This window comes from Echeneis naucrates, chromosome 17 (assembly GCF_900963305.1).
Source record: "Echeneis naucrates chromosome 17, fEcheNa1.1, whole genome shotgun sequence".
Classification (NCBI taxonomy): domain Eukaryota; kingdom Metazoa; phylum Chordata; class Actinopteri; order Carangiformes; family Echeneidae; genus Echeneis; species Echeneis naucrates.
The window spans coordinates 14,990,045-15,006,080 of record NC_042527.1 but is presented as its reverse complement, the minus strand read 5'-3'; the positions used below and the strand labels follow the sequence as shown (position 1 = coordinate 15,006,080).

General features: G+C 39.8%; 1 protein-coding gene across 1 annotated transcript in view; it reads left to right on the top strand.

The window, feature by feature from the left end:
• The window catches only part of egfra (epidermal growth factor receptor a (erythroblastic leukemia viral (v-erb-b) oncogene homolog, avian)), a 36,626-nt gene extending 21,372 nt beyond the window's left edge, over positions 1 to 15,254 (top strand). Inside the window, exons 9-28 of the mRNA XM_029524083.1 lie at positions 211 to 337; positions 419 to 492; positions 581 to 668; positions 814 to 1,013; positions 1,220 to 1,352; positions 1,787 to 1,877; positions 2,217 to 2,374; positions 3,187 to 3,225; positions 3,328 to 3,472; positions 3,624 to 3,746; positions 4,950 to 5,048; positions 6,144 to 6,329; positions 6,872 to 7,027; positions 8,087 to 8,162; positions 8,945 to 9,091; positions 9,316 to 9,413; positions 9,531 to 9,698; positions 11,764 to 11,811; positions 11,932 to 12,025; positions 13,100 to 15,254. Coding sequence (XP_029379943.1) covers positions 211 to 337; positions 419 to 492; positions 581 to 668; positions 814 to 1,013; positions 1,220 to 1,352; positions 1,787 to 1,877; positions 2,217 to 2,374; positions 3,187 to 3,225; positions 3,328 to 3,472; positions 3,624 to 3,746; positions 4,950 to 5,048; positions 6,144 to 6,329; positions 6,872 to 7,027; positions 8,087 to 8,162; positions 8,945 to 9,091; positions 9,316 to 9,413; positions 9,531 to 9,698; positions 11,764 to 11,811; positions 11,932 to 12,025; positions 13,100 to 13,443 — 2,594 coding nt within the window. The 3' untranslated portion in view covers positions 13,444 to 15,254. The remainder of the gene's footprint in view (positions 1 to 210; positions 338 to 418; positions 493 to 580; positions 669 to 813; positions 1,014 to 1,219; positions 1,353 to 1,786; positions 1,878 to 2,216; positions 2,375 to 3,186; positions 3,226 to 3,327; positions 3,473 to 3,623; positions 3,747 to 4,949; positions 5,049 to 6,143; positions 6,330 to 6,871; positions 7,028 to 8,086; positions 8,163 to 8,944; positions 9,092 to 9,315; positions 9,414 to 9,530; positions 9,699 to 11,763; positions 11,812 to 11,931; positions 12,026 to 13,099) is intronic.
• Positions 15,255 to 16,036: the final 782 nt, after the last annotated feature.

The following is a 16,036-nucleotide window of genomic DNA, read 5'->3' as shown; positions in this document are numbered from 1 at the left end:
AATCAAATTATAATCATATCATTATATTATTTAATATGGCATTCATATAGCTGAGCTATCTAATATGTACAGAGCTGTAAGAATTTGCTTCCCATTGCCCGGCAGCAACAAGCTAAGGATACTTTCATGTTAATCATCACTAATGATAAAACTCCACGGGAACACACTACAGACACATTAAGTACTCTTGCTTTTTTTAATGCTTTACAGTGTGTAATGGACTTGGAACAGGAGACATGACTAAGATCCTGTCTATCAATGCCACCAACATTGACTCCTTCAGAAACTGTACAAAAATCAATGGTAACATCGCTATCATCCACACATCAATTCATGGGTAAGTCGTCTATATCACCTGCATCGAATGCAGTCGATCGCTTTTATCAACACTAATAACCTGTATGTTCTGATTATTTAGGGATGAATATACCAAAACACCCAAAATGGATCCTGCCCAGCTTGATGTGTTCAAGACGGTTAAAGAAATTACTGGTTAGTCTGTGTAATACCTGAGTAATGCATGACGCATAACTAGCCTGCTAAAGAGTTTCACAGTTAACAAAGCCATGTGTTCCTTCAGGGTACTTGTGGATTCAAACCTGGCCAGAGAGCATTAACTCACTCAGTCCTTTTGAGAATCTGGAGATCATTCGTGGACGGACTAAACGGTGTGTTCTTTGTAAAAACGTCAGACCCCCACACACCCACCAGCCCCAACTGTTGATTCACAGCAGCTGGATTAAAAAAGAGGTTCTTATTAAATCTTTTCTTTCCCCCCTTCCCATCCTTGTTCTCCCTCGTTTGCTTCACTAGTGGGAGCCGCAGCGTGGTTATCATTCAGCTCAATATCACCTACCTCGGCCTTCGCTCCCTCAAAGAAATTAGCGATGGGGATGTGGTCATCCTCAAGAACCGCAACCTGTGCTACACCAATAAAAGCCACTGGGAGAGGTTCTTCAAATCCAAAAGCCAAAGTGCCACTGTTGAGGAAAACGCTGACGCTGCCACATGTGGTAGATTGAGTTTAATTTCCTACGTCGAAATGAGTCAAATCCTTTTGTTGTAGGGTTGAGTAGCATGTGATTATTCAATGAAATGAGCCAGATCCAATTAACCAAGCCTGATTTCAACATTATAATAATCATGAGAAAATAATTTGGGCCTAATAGGATAATTGGGCGGGAAAGAGCTCTTCTTCAGATTATCTGTTTGTTTTCAGCTCAGAGGAACAACACTTGTGACAGGAAGTGTACCGCACACGGCTGCTGGGGTCCGGGCCCAGACAAGTGTTTCTCCTGCCGTGATTACAGCCGTGACGGGAGTTGTGTTGACTCCTGCAACATCCTTGATGGGTAAGACCGCAATCTAGATTTTACTCCCTTTTTAAGTGTTGAAATGCAATGCTCCCTATTTAAGACAAACAGTCTGAACCATCAGATCTTTGTGCTCTACTGTTAGCTCCAAAGCCTGTTTTCATACCAAGAGCATTTCTAGACTATGACATTAGACAAGTTCAAGGATTTGTTATGGAAAGCAATACTAAGACCAAATAGGATCCAAGGTATTTTGCAGTCAAACCCCCAGTAGATATAAGACAAACAGTGTGTGCAGCTCAAAGGGCCCTTTCACTCAGAGCTGTTTATCTTAGCAGATCTCCGTCAGGGTCTCTGTCAAACATTGAATTTCAATATGCTTACAATTTAACTTCTGTCCTCAAAGAAGGGAGCAATAATTTCACTTCAGACGTAACTGTTTGAAATGATATGCTTTGTTATTGGTTTTGCAGAGAGCGGCGGGAGGCAGTCATGAACAAAACCTGTATAGAGTGTCACCCTGAGTGTCAACGCGTGAATGGGTCTGCAACCTGCAGTGCGCCGGTATGTCTGTCATCGATCACCAAGCTATTATTTAAAAAGGCCATTAAAACTAAAAAAAAACCCCATTAGTCTTCTTAAACAGCTTTGAATGTCAAAAATAAATACCATGATTTTGGTGTCAGTCACTCTGAATTTATAGCTAATAGCTAATAAGAGCACTAAGTTGTAATGGGCCAAACTGAAGCCTTTAACGTCTAACACCAGCATCTTACCAAGGAAGGGAAATGCAACTTTCTTTCAGAAACTACTACTAGGAGGCAGTCCAGCTTGCATAATATTTACTACTCCCCCCAAGAGGGCTGTAAACTTCATGAGTCTTCTTTTTTTCTGTACTTTCAGGGTTCTGGAAACTGTACTAAGTGTGCCAACTTCCAGGATGGACTGTTCTGTGTGCCTCGCTGCCCCCAAGGCGTGCCGGGGGAGGGAGATGCACTAGTGTGGAAATACGCAGATGAGATGAAAGTGTGCCAGCTCTGCCACAAAAACTGCACTCAAGGGTAAAAACGGTGTTCTCCCGACTTGAGAAATAGCACAACATGTTCCCGTGTTGCAACCATTTGTCCGTGGTAACGTTGATGCAGTGACTTAAATCAGAGGTTGGCTGTGGTTTACAGGAGGGAGAGGGCTCTGTTTTAAGCATGATGCAATTTTTCTTGCGAGGTAAATGGAAAAATCTGAGAATTCTGATATGAATGATTGAATAAGCAAGAGTTTTTGCAAATAAATCATATCATTTCTGCCATTTCTGTGTTGTGTTTTTTTGTGTGTGATTATGCACACTATTTAGTTCTCTGCTCTCCCACTGGTTTCCATTTATTTCAGTTTCTAATTGATAGGTATCTGTCTAGCATTATAGAGCAGACCAATGATAAGTTAAGCAATAATGAAAGCAGCCCTAATGTATTTAGATTGATGGATATTGCGATTGTTGAAGGAAGTGGTCCAGGGATAGCACGATGTCCCTATTGCAAGCAGCAGTGTGCACCTGGAGTCTGCGACTGTCTAGAAGTTATGGATTTTTACTAGTTTTGTTTTTTTTATGGGGCAGTCAGCAGCCCTAATGGAAATCAGTGTTCATGCATTTGGCCTTATAGACTTATCGCCTATTTCAAATGCTTTTTGGAGCCAAAATCAGCAGAACTGAATCAAATATCAAACATGACTGGGGGAACATAGATTGCAAAGCATTTCCTTTTAGTGTTCCTTCTAAGAGGAAATCAAGAGATGTCTGATGGCTTTGGGACTTTGTACTATGAGTGCACAGTAACAGTAAAGTTACATCAGATTCTTTGCATTGATTTGTTTACAGGTGCATGGGGCCTGGTCTTGACGGCTGCCAGATTAAAAGGTGAGTAAATGCAATAAAAATGTTTATTATGCAGTTAGACCCTAATCTCATCCGTCCTTGTTGAGTTCCGTGTTCTCAAAGCAGCTCCTACCTGTCTTTCAGCACTTCTGGTCTTTCTATGATTGCGGCTGGTGTAGTCGGTGGGCTGCTGGCTGCTCTTATTGCAGGCCTGTCAGTCTTTGTGCTGCTACGCCGACGACACATAAAGAGGAAGAGGACAATGCGCAGGCTGCTCCAAGAAAGAGAGGTAAGATGAGGGATGAGTCAGAAGAAGACATAGAGATTCACAATTTTACAACTTTTACTTATTTTGCTGTCTTCTTTTTGTATTTTGTACTGAGTAGCTAATCACTGGTGCTATTTCTGAGACGGTCTGGTACTATTTATTTCTCTTCCAGTTGGTTGAACCTCTGACTCCAAGCGGAGAGGCACCGAACCAGGCTCTGCTGCGGATCCTTAAAGAGCCTGAGTTTAAGAAAACCAAAGTGCTGGGATCAGGGGCTTTTGGTACAGTTTATAAGGTAAAACCCTGCCTCAAGGTCTGTGTTTAAAAAAAAAAAAAAAAAACACAGAAAATCCCCAAACATCTTCTGTTCAAATTACACCACAGTGCTGAGTTTTACGAAAGCTGAAACTCAGGGATGGCATATGTGCCAAAATAAAACACCCATCTCTGTTCTCACCCATCCACATCTGTAGTCAATTTTTCAATTAAATGTTTTACTTGCCAGATAATGCATGACTTTACTCTCACTTTCAGAGCTCCCTCTGCCTCCCTTTGTTTGTGTACCTTTAATCCATTCATTCATCAGAATCACAAATATGTGTTTGCACATTGTCTTTGCAGGAACAAACAGGGACAAAACACGACTCTCCGTAAGGTTAAAAGTTTATTTTAGAGTCAGTTTCAGATTAAGGTTAGAATAAATCTCCACAGTCAGTGAATATAGGTCAACTCAATGTTCTTACTTCCAGTACAAAAACAAGTGTGTGCGTTTGTATTCTTAGGTTTCTGTCTCTGAGAGGACCAGCCACAGTTTTAGACCTTGAGAGGAGAAATGCTTTTGGAAAGTAAAGGCATTTTTTCCAAAGGGCTTCTTGAATGAGGGTTAGGGTTGGGCTTTGGCATTTAGTTGTGAAACTTAAGATTTATTCAGTGAAAGAAGTAGTGAGTTAAGTCGAACAACTGATAACTTGCTGTAAAAGTTCTCCATTACAATCAAACATCCTGCGTTGCAATATACTTCAAAATGTTCTGGAGGAATCACGTTAAAGGTTCGGCCTCATTAGGTGACAGAGTGGCCTGTCAGAGAGCCATAATATAATGGATTATCATCACTGGTGCAGTAAGGTGTGAGTAGCATTTAGCTCATGTTAGCTTCTTTATTTATAGTTCCCAGTTTACTCTGAGGCGGCGCAACATTTTATATAAACAGTCATGAGCTTTTTCTGTAAAATACAGTCTTCAACATAAATGCATACTTCTGAAATGCACTCGACAGGCAGAGAAATAGCAGAAAATTACTGAAGTGCAGTAGTTGGGTAAATATGCTACATTTTTTTCCACAGCAGTAGAATATAAGTGTTTGGATGCACTGCATGAAGATCAACATTTTTAATTATACTATAAATAGCATACTAACAGTTGTACATATGCACTTGTACTCAGTTGATGATTCAGGTGTAATTGAAGCCTATGAAATAACACACTTATGTCCATTCAGGGTCTGTGGGTTCCAGAGGGAGAGGATGTGAAGATACCAGTTGCCATAAAGGTTTTGAGAGAGGCCACATCACCAAAAGCAAACAAAGAGATCTTGGACGTAAGTTCACGGATTTATGTGGTACTTTTTTTGGACTTTGGATTTACTGTAATACTGAGTCAGACCTGAAACAGCAATTCATATGAAATGCTATTTCCCAAAATACTTCAGTTACGAGTGTGGTGCTGATGGGAAATGTCAATGGAAATATGAATGCTACAAACGCACCTGTGTTTTTCTTGGTAATTTTAACAATATTGTTCTTTAAATTAAAGATCTGAGTCTGTCATTTGTGGCACATTGAAGTTCATGGCCAACTACAGTCCTTATAATGGAGGATGTGTCATGTTTCTACACAGTGCAATCTTAAAAGGTGGTAGAAATGGGATTTGTTTCATTGGACGACTCTGTGTGGGTGTTGGTGTACAATCTGAGGCTTGGGTGCTCTGGATAGGAATGCAAGCCTGAAGCGACGCTGAAAGAACAGCCTGTTTAAAAAAAAAAAAAAAAAAAAAAAACAAAAACAGAAGAAAAGGGCTGAATGTGCATCTCAGATTCGGTGATTTTGTGTTTCTGTTGTTCAGTCACTGTGCATCTGGATGCAGTGGTGAAAAAACACATTTTCTCGACCTTCATGACAGAACAGCTGAGTCCCACTTTTCAGGAGGGAGGAAAAAAGAACTTTCTTTCATGCCTCTTTCTTAACCTGTCAAATTTAAAGAGCTCCTGGCAATGAAGTGGTTGTTTTATGAATAATGCTGATACTGTAAGAGAAGAAATAAAATATCTGAGCTACAACTGATGCAATAACAGCAAAAAACCTACCAAATAAAGCCCAGTTTAAAGTGCTGTGTGCACGTTCCTCCTTGTGGGAAGCCTTTTGTTGGTGGTCAGTGTGGATTATCCTCATAGTTTCTTCCCAACGTCACTTTTCTGTACTGTAGACAGAGTTTCCACCAAAGTTGTTGAGCTAAAAGATGGTTAGCTGGCTGTAGCTGACTGCTGCAGCTGCAAAAAAATCACCTGACAATGGCAAATATGCTTTTGAAAACTGATTACAGAATAAATATTTTCTTTCTTTGTACCATGCTCTACAGAAGGGATTTGTTTTGTTTACACATTAGGTAATGTCACCTGTCTACATGCACATTACAGGAAGCTTATGTGATGGCCAGCGTTGAACACCCCCATGTGTGTCGTCTGCTTGGGATCTGCCTGACCTCCACGGTGCAGCTCGTCACCCAGCTGATGCCCTACGGCTGCCTGCTGGACTATGTCAAGGAGAACAAGGACAATATCGGCTCCCAGCACCTGCTCAATTGGTGTGTGCAGATAGCCAAGGTAAAAAAAATAGAAACCTTGTAGAAGTATCAAGTTACATGGTTGGCTTTTTATTTTTTCAATCGGTCCTACCTATACAGGCCAAGTCGCAAATGTTTGCTTCCTTACATTGTGAAAGAGTTCGTTCAGAGCAGTTTTAATCATTCAAAGTGATTTACCTTACTTAGATTTTAAATAATGCACTGGATGATATAAAAAAAAAAGAAAAAGCAATCTCATTTCACATTCCTTTCTTTTTTCTGTGAAAAACTTTCACTTTTTTTGTTGTAAATCACTTTAAACTGTATTTCATGTGTGAAAGATTCTAAATGTACATTCCTACAATTCAAGTTATGCTGTTTTTGTTTTAACAACAGCTGCAGTAAGCACAGCCTGTAAACGCTTTGATATACTGTTGAATGATATCAGGTGATGGTGACAAGTCTGACAAGTCTACACTGACTGATTTCAGCGCCTTTGGATCTTTTTATTGTGTCCGATAAAGCAAACTTCCCCCGTGTGACTTATATAATAACCTGCACTTCATCATTTGTTTGACAAAGGGTATGAACTACCTGGAAGAGCGCCACCTGGTACACCGTGACCTGGCAGCAAGAAACGTTTTGGTGAAGACTCCTCAGCATGTCAAGATCACTGACTTTGGTCTGGCCAAGCTCCTTAATGCTGATGAGAAAGAGTACCATGCTGATGGTGGAAAGGTTGGTACATTAACACTGTTTGGACAAAGTTTGTACCTCACACTATAATTCATTTTGTGGTTGCACACAGTCATAAGTAGACCCACAAATTAAAAAGAGGGGGTAAAAGACAGCTTTATCTGTGTTACTAAAGGCTGCTGGTAAGACTGACTTTTTTCCTCTAGCTTAATGATTTTTCTGGTTTGCTTTAGATTCTATCTTAGTGCTAAAATAGTTCGAAGTCCCTACAAATGGCTGATCAGATAATTTCCTTCCTCTTATCAAGGTTTCTTTGCCCAACTTCTCACAGAAAACATAGCATTAACCAATATAGCTTCCTGTAACAACTATTTTTAAAAACTCGGTTCCAAAAATCTGGCAGAATGTCCTGGTCATAAAAATATTTCCTGATGTTTTTTTATTTGACTGACACAATTTCTTTGGTATGTTTTCATGAGTGATATAATAATGTGACAGAATATGCCGTTTCAGTCCAGGCATTTTATTGCGTGTCCACGCCATTCAGTTTTTGCATCTGGTAAAAACTGGACTCAAGCACAGACATCTGCAGCTGTGAAGATTTCCTTCACTCATTCTAGCTAAATGCACTGCTACAGTGTTAATTAAACATTACAGGACAGTTTCCCAGACAGAGATTAAGCCTTGTCTTAGACAAACGCAAAATTGAGTACAGACTTCCATTAAAAAACATCTTCAGTGTGGGATTGGATTTAATCCTTGTTCAGGAAACCATCCCAGAAATAATTTTTTTAAGCTTTGTGTGACGCACTTTGTATGACAGCATACTGCTTCTCATCGCTTGTGCAAGCTCCGGTTCAGAGTAGTTTGTCTTCTTCCAAAGAAATTAGCGTTGAACGGTAGAACTTTTAGCAGCAATAAGAAATAAAATGTGTTTCTTGTTTGTGTGTGACTGTTGCCGTTCTGCACCACTAGGTGACAGCAGAATTTCAATGTGCGCTTATTATGAAGACATTCCCAGTTTGTAAAGGTTGCTGGATTAGATGCAATATACGTAGCACATTTGGCATCTGCTTGATGTATTCAACTTTAATTTCACAGGTTCCAATAAAATGGATGGCTCTTGAATCGATCCTGAACAGGACGTACACCCATCAGAGTGATGTATGGAGTTACGGTAAGTCTTTTCCTTTGTTCCCTCTAACCCAACAGGAAGCCCCACTTGCAGTGTCCCAGATTGAGCTGGAGTCCTTGTGTAACATCTGATATCTGAAACAGCTGGGCCTCTATACCCCTGAGTATCGGTGACAGTCTCACAGGAGAAATATTTATTCACTCCTAAACAAAGTGTTTTACGGCAAGTGAGGCAGAGAGGACGGTCACTTTGAAGCTTTGGAGAGGATGTTGTTTTTGGATCTAGCAAGGCTTGTCAACATTTTTTAAAATGACAGAATATCTTTATAGCTAGTATCTGTGAGGTTTAGGACACATGTAACACACCTACACACCAGCAGTCTCAGATGGGCTATATCATGTCAGACAAGATTATTGCCTGAACCCACGTAGACCGGTTCTCTCGCCTAGGAGCAGGAGCAGGAGCACACACATGCACAGATGCCTACACGGAGGCCAAACACAGCACAGCTTTCTTGAGTGGGCCAGCCTCCAAATCGTCTTTTCCTGAGGGGCTGATCATGCCTTCCGTTTAATATTGCAAAAACATCAACAGACCCTGGCAGAAATGACAGCCCTCCTTTCCTCCTTTTACTTTCTTCAGTTCCTCCAGCACAGAGATGCATCCTGCTCACTCCCACTTCTGCAAGCCGAGCCAATTTGTCAACATAGCTATTTCGATACCATCTGATATTTGAGAAGCTCGCATTCTGTCGCTCTCATTTTTCCCTGTTACTGAGACCAAAACAAAGTGGAGCGCTTACCAACTGTCCCTTCTTTCTGTAGGTGTAACCGTTTGGGAGCTGATGACATTTGGAACCAAACCGTATGATGGTATTCCTGCCAGTGACATAGCTGGGGTCCTGGAGAAAGGAGAGCGACTGCCTCAGCCACCCATCTGTACCATAGATGTCTACATGATCATGGTGAAATGTGAGCTCAGTGGGAGGCTGGCTGAAACCTCCACCATATAGTCTGTTTTTGCTTTTCCCTATGATGGTACATACACTAATCCTGTAATCACACAAGCAATTGTGTTTGTTTGAGACGCACCTAAATTCTGGTATTGTCCTCACATTACTGGTTGTGAGGACAATGCCAGTTTAACCTCACCTAGGCAACTCATTTTGATGATATCTGCTGATGCGTCTGCACAGGTTGGATGATCGATGCAGACAGTCGACCTCGTTTCCGGGAGCTAATAGCTGAGTTTACAAAGATGGCCCGGGATCCTTCCCGTTATCTTGTCATACAGGTATGATTTTAACCAAAGCTTGGCTTCCTTGCTTAAATATTAAATTATTTTGTTGATGAGTAATTCTTGATGATCAGGTACGAAAATCTAAAGAATTCAATTCTTTTTCTACCCCAGGGTGACGACCGTATGCACCTACCGACTCCTGCAGACACAAAATTGTACCGCAGCCTGATCAGCGGGGAAGACATGGAGGATGCTGTGGATGCAGACGAGTACCTGGTGCCACAACATGGCTTCTTCAGCAGTCCGAGCAACTCCCACATGCATATGCTCAACTCTACGGTAAGATCTGTCTTGTAACAGCAAAAAACTTTAGTTTGGTATAGCGCGTCTCAGCTATCTTTTTTTTTTTTTTGTATTTAGCTTTGGGCAACAGCAGGAAAAAATTAAGCATCCTGCCACAAAAAAGAAAACAAAATAAACAACTTCAATGATTTTTCAATACCACTGTTGATATTTCAGAATAACTTGGAGAGGTGACTCACTTGCATTGCGGGCAGGTGGTTAAAACAAAAAGATAGCTGGTTTTGTGTGTTTGTGTCTCTTCCTCAAGATGATGTGTTTTCATTGAATGTATTTAACAAACACAAGATATGATGTTTGATTGTCCACCTAAAGTGTTATCACATGTTGCACAGAGTAATGGTGGCCGTTAGTAGCCAGAGAATGAAATTGTACACTGTTATCCGAGACACATCTGCTCTGTATTCAGCAAATGGATTTTAAAACCACGCCTACATATAAATATGTTACAGTTATTTCATATTAGCAAAGGGCCCAATAGATTATAAAATGTTATGATACAGTTACTCATATTTAAATCATAGTGGCTGTTGACGTGGCCCATCACATGTTCTTCTAATCATAAAAAATTGAGAAAACAGAAACCTGAGCTGCAGACTATTTTCACAGTATTCTATACTGTGAGCCTTCGGCCAGCGTAGAGCTGAGTGAACCGGTATATGTAATGGGGCACAGACATAGTTTCCTGCAGACACACGCTAGATTCAGTCATACTAACCTTCTCCTCCATCAAAACAGTCAAAGAGGAATACCAGCAGCTTTAGAATAACATTTCCCACAATACAAAGCACTCACAGATTCCAGAAACTGTAACGCATGCTTTGGCAGCGAGTGCACACACCAACATGCAGTCAACTGTTTGATCATTTAATTCTGCCATATTAACAGTGTTTAGGGAAACTGGGATTTCTGCATAAATCATTGAGTCCAAATGGAAACAGAGGCAGTCTTTTTTTATTTTTTATTTTTTATTTTTTTTACCTTGTTGAAAATAATTTGCTTTCACTTCAGTCAGCAGAAGCAGAACAGTCACTGGTTAACTCAGTCCAGGTGATCATACAGCCGGGAGCGTCTAACTCATTTTCCCGACTTGAACCTGGTGACCCGTCGTACCTGGTTTGAACCCTCCCACCCTCCCCCTCCATTTGCCTTCGTTCTGTTTAACGTTCACCAGTGGGACTATTTCTTGTCTTCCTGACCCCTGCCCACTCCCTGTCATCATCATTATCATCATCACCCCCTCTCCCCCGTTTCCTCCCAGGTTCCCTGTGATTGATGAGTGTGTAATAAGGAGAGCTCTTCAATCTAAGGTTCAGTGAGGGCCATGCGTAGGTCTGGCTTTCTTACCTGGGATAGCTGCCGGCCACTGACAGCCTAGTTAGTCCATACGAGCCTTAAAGCTTGATTACCTTTACAGGCAACCAGGAAAATGCTTTCAAATATTTGTCCAATGAAATCTCAGCGTATGCCTTCTTTTGTCATATCATGTTAGGGCAGAGGCCACTCAGGGTCTAGATTTTTTTTTTTTCTTCTTCTTCTTTGTACAGATGGTTGCTTACTCAACGTATTTAATTTCCTTTTCTTGTTAAAAGTAATTGAATTTCCACAGCTGTCATTCTTTTCCCTTTTATTCGCTCAGTTTCACTGGTTTAATGCCACTCGCAGTGCTTTTGACCGGAGAGTCTGACAGATCCAACAAAGCATATCAGTTTGCTTGAATGATTCTGAATCTGTTTGGTGGACATTTATTACAATCCTTTTCAGCTTGTAATGAACTGACAGCTATGATTCCTCGGGTACCATAGAAAAGCATAACTATCTCTGTTCAGAGCCCAGATAGGTTTTAAAATAAATTACAGTGACTAAAAGTACTAAACTCACATAAAAAAAAACTATCAATCAAAGAAGTTGGAATCAGACACATTCAAATGAAAAGAAATTGATGTATTTTTGCAGTGCATTGGAATTGCGTGTTTCTTATCTTAATGTACTTCTTGGTGTCATCATGAAATATTAACAGAAATTTAAATGATCCATTTTGCAGAGCCTCAACAGCAGCATTGGAACGTGCCACAGCAGAAATGGTTTGTTGGTGAGTGAAAATCTCAGAAAATGACCACCATCTTTGTTTTGAATTGTTTGTGGGGTTTGTTTGTTTTTTGTTTTTTTCCCTCAGTGCCACAACCCTAAAAACATCTATCTTTTGTTACAGAACGGGTTACCCAGCAGAGATGGGAGCCTGGTTCTCCGCTACATTCCTGACCCCACAGACAAAACTGTAGACAATGCCTTCCAGCCAGCTCCAGGCAAGTGTGCTTGGTGTTCAACTTCAATGGCCCCCAGTGGTTCCTCTGTTTTTGGTGAAACTTTATATCACTTGAGTGGTAACCTCCACTGGCCCCTCTGTTTGATTCAGTGAGTAAGGGAGGCATCTACTGGACAAGAAGGATACTGCTCTACTCGACTGAAAATATAGGCTGCCAAAGTTTTGGTGCAGTTTGCCTCACACTGCTTTCACAATACTCCTAGTACATAAATCTTTAGACCTGATGGCTCTAGTGGGGAATTCAGAATGAATACAGGCAGCATTGCACCATAACAACATATAAATATATGTATTATTGCTGTCTGTGTACTGCTGGCCAATTTTATTAGACTTTTAAAGACCATATAGGAGTTATTTTTCTGACTTCATGGTAAATCTAGTATCGTAGATTTGAAAGTCAGCTGCTGAACTGGAAGTTTTGTAATGCAATAAACTACAAAATTCACATTATCCCTTTGTATTTCAGCCCTACAAGTACAACTTTATTGCTTGTCAAAGCAGAACGTGATCTTATACATTATGGCATTCATAGTCAATAACTGTCAATGTAATAAAATATAACATAAATTTAAGAAAATACTCCAAAGTGCTTAAACAGAAGAGATTTATACATCTTTTATTTAAAGTTGATATAAAAAAAAGCTCATAAATTCAACCTTAGTTAACTGTTAAATTTTACATTTCAGAACTTGCCTGAATTTGTTGCTTGAGATGAGTGTCCCCTGCTAACAACTGCGTTAGCACATAATGGATGTACCCTTGAAGAAAATAAAGCCAAGAAAGGTTTAAAGGCACCAGCCATGAACTAAGAAATGTCCAAGTTACATTAAGATGACAATGTCTACTGTATGTTGTTACTCATCTCTGTTCTTTCATGTCCTGTCATCTTCACTATAAGTTATAGCATAAAAATATAAAAAAGAACTTCCCCCAAAACTAATTAAAGACAAGCAAAACCATCATTATGGGCCATTAAATTTCACATATAACTACATTTTCACTTAATGGGAATCTGTCAAGTGTCTACTCACTAAAATAAATGGCTTTCTTACAGACTACATGAACCAGAACGGAGTCTCAGATGTGATGAATCCCATTTACCAGCAGCCCGGTCCTCCCCGCACCCTCCTCCCCAGTATCTCTTCAGACAACACAGAGACAGAGTACCTGAACTGCTTTAAGAATGTGACCAACGGTCCTGAGTACCTGAACGACGTCCCATCCCCCGCCGTCATTCCGCTCACTTCAAACGGCACAGTCCACGGCACTCAGAAATACCAGCCCCAGAACAGCATAGACAACCCAGATTACCAACAGGATTTCACCCCTATCTTCAAGACGCACGCCAATGGGCATATCCCAGCAGCAGAGAACGCAGAATACCTGGGCCCAGACTGAGGACTTAGTGGATAAAGATAAGAGAGAAGAGACACTTTACTTTTCCATTAAGAAACGGCATTAATGTCTGGGTGGAAAAACATACTTAAGTGGTACCATCAATCATATATGTTATATCCTGTTTTACGAAGTCAGGTGGAGCTTTCCGTGTTGTTTGCATGTTGTCCTACTCTTCACGTAAAATCTGTCTCATTCCAACGAGTTTTATTTTACAACCAAACAACGAATGACTTTTCCTTGAGGAAAGCTGGATGAAAGCTGATTCACATATGACTCAGTTGAGCTGAGACTTTCAGGACCAGATGTCCACCGACCTAAAGTTATATCCCCTGTCAGAAAGTGAAATCCTCAGCTGAAAATACCCAGGAGTGGAAATCTCTCTAAACACTCAGCAAAAAATAAATAAATACATTTTAAAAAATCCTGTATGTGATCCAGATGTTTCAGTTGAGGAATGCCAACTCGCTAGATATAAGCGCCTCCATTTTTCTCTCTTGCAACGAACAAAAACTGGCAGCTCAACCAGAAACACAACCGAAGGTACTCATGTTGTACAATCGCAAGCTAAGAGACGCATTCAACAAATAGTATTGATATGAATTGAAAGGGTTGACATCACACAAAGGTGCACTCACTTGACATTGATGTGACGTCACAGAAGCTTTATCTCTGATGAAGTCAAGGAGATGATTAAAGGAAGTCAAATGCCAGCGCGACTGTTGGTGTCCTCAGAGGCCTGATGAAATTCTTCCTGAAGAATGAGTCAATGAGGAAACCAAATGTTGCAGTGTATAGAATGTAAAGACAGTTTAAAGGGGAATACTGGTGAATTGTATCATTTAAATGTGTTACTCTTGTGCTCTAAGACAGTTTTGTATGCGTGTTCTCCCTCTATCTAGATTGAAATGAGTGTGTCTCCTGATGTGTGACACCACACCCTCTATGTAGAGAATGTGACAGTAAATATGACAAATGTGATCAGGGTCATATTTAAGAGACGTTTTTTTGTAGCTGAAAACCTGTAGCACTTTTGGACCAGGCATATTTATGTGGACACACAAAGGTAGATAAACTCTGCGTTTTATATCCGTCTGCCATGTTAGCCTGCTCACACAGGGAGCTTTTTTCTGGCCATGTTACTAATTACTAGCTGCCAATGGTATATTTTTACACACTGCACTAAGTTTAAACAGACCAGTGTAAAAACAGCTCCAGTTGCATTCACTTGTTTCAAATGCTGGCATGACAGTCTTAGGCCATCTGAGTAACTTGTTTGAATTTTTAAATAAAAGTAGTATTTCCTTATGTACACAATGTATTTTAGAGACTATTTGAATGGTTTTGAGCAATGTCACAAAGTAAGAATGTTTCTGACATTTGTGATCTAATGTGTCTTTATTATTATTATTATTATTATTATTATGATACAAGGAGAATTTTCATTGTTTTGCTTTGTTATTGTTTTTTTAATTGTAAGCTGTTGTTTCACACAGGGTGTTGACACCATATCTATGAATCTGTTCCAGCTTTAAAGTCTTGTATTCATGCAAGAGCATTAACTTTGCAAATATTATTCCTAGTTTTAAAGGAATATAGTATTGTAGCAACCTGTAGACCAACTTTTGCAGATTTTACACAGGTACTTGCACAGAAAACTGACTATTCTGTAATATACCCCAAAACAGTCACCTATAATTTATATTACAATATCAGTATACAGTTTTGTCACATCATACATGAATATACACTTATTCCTCAATTGTGATTACGTCATTCAAAAGTGAACATGAATAAATCTTTTCTTTTTTCTATGGGAATGCGTTTTGTTATTTCTTAAAACCAAAACTCAGCCATAGCACTGATCTCCTTCATCAAGAAGGTTTCAATGAGCTTTGATTAGTTTCAATTGGTATTTTCCTCAAACTTTAAGTAGATAAACATGAAACTAGTGGCTACCAAACAAAGGCTAGGAGGACGTCCTCGCATGAAAACATCACAAACATGTTGCTAATTAAATGGCTCTCCTGTTTGAAAAGAAGATTGTGTCAATGGGCTGCTTCACTTCAGTGGAATGAATGTAAAGCAATGAATAATGAAAATAGGCTTTTGGCTGTTTACCAGTTATTACAAAGCCAATTATTAAAAATTGTGAATTTGTAAAAACAAAGCAGTATACATTCACGTCTGTACCAACGTGTTAAAGCTGGAGCATTCTTCTGTTCTTGCACAAAATACTTTTTGCCCCATTTTTATGTGAAATGTGTTATGGGCTCAATAAAGAGAACATGGGGAAAAATAAAAATTCGACTTGGTGCATTCTCAATATTAAAAATCCATTTATAAGGATTAAAAACAAAACACATTTCAAAATTAGTTTTCTGATGGTTGCCTCAAACAGAGGCTTTGGTCCAACAGGCTCTCTCAAAAGCAGCTGATGATTTTTTTTAAATGTATTTTTTAACCACTTGAAGTTTTCCACTTCCTGGAAGATTTAATTGACAAAAAAAATAAATAAAGTGTTGTCACATCAACCGTGCCAAACCAAGACAGCTCCGTTACTCACAATAAGAAAAGGTTGTGAGTTTTTGATTTC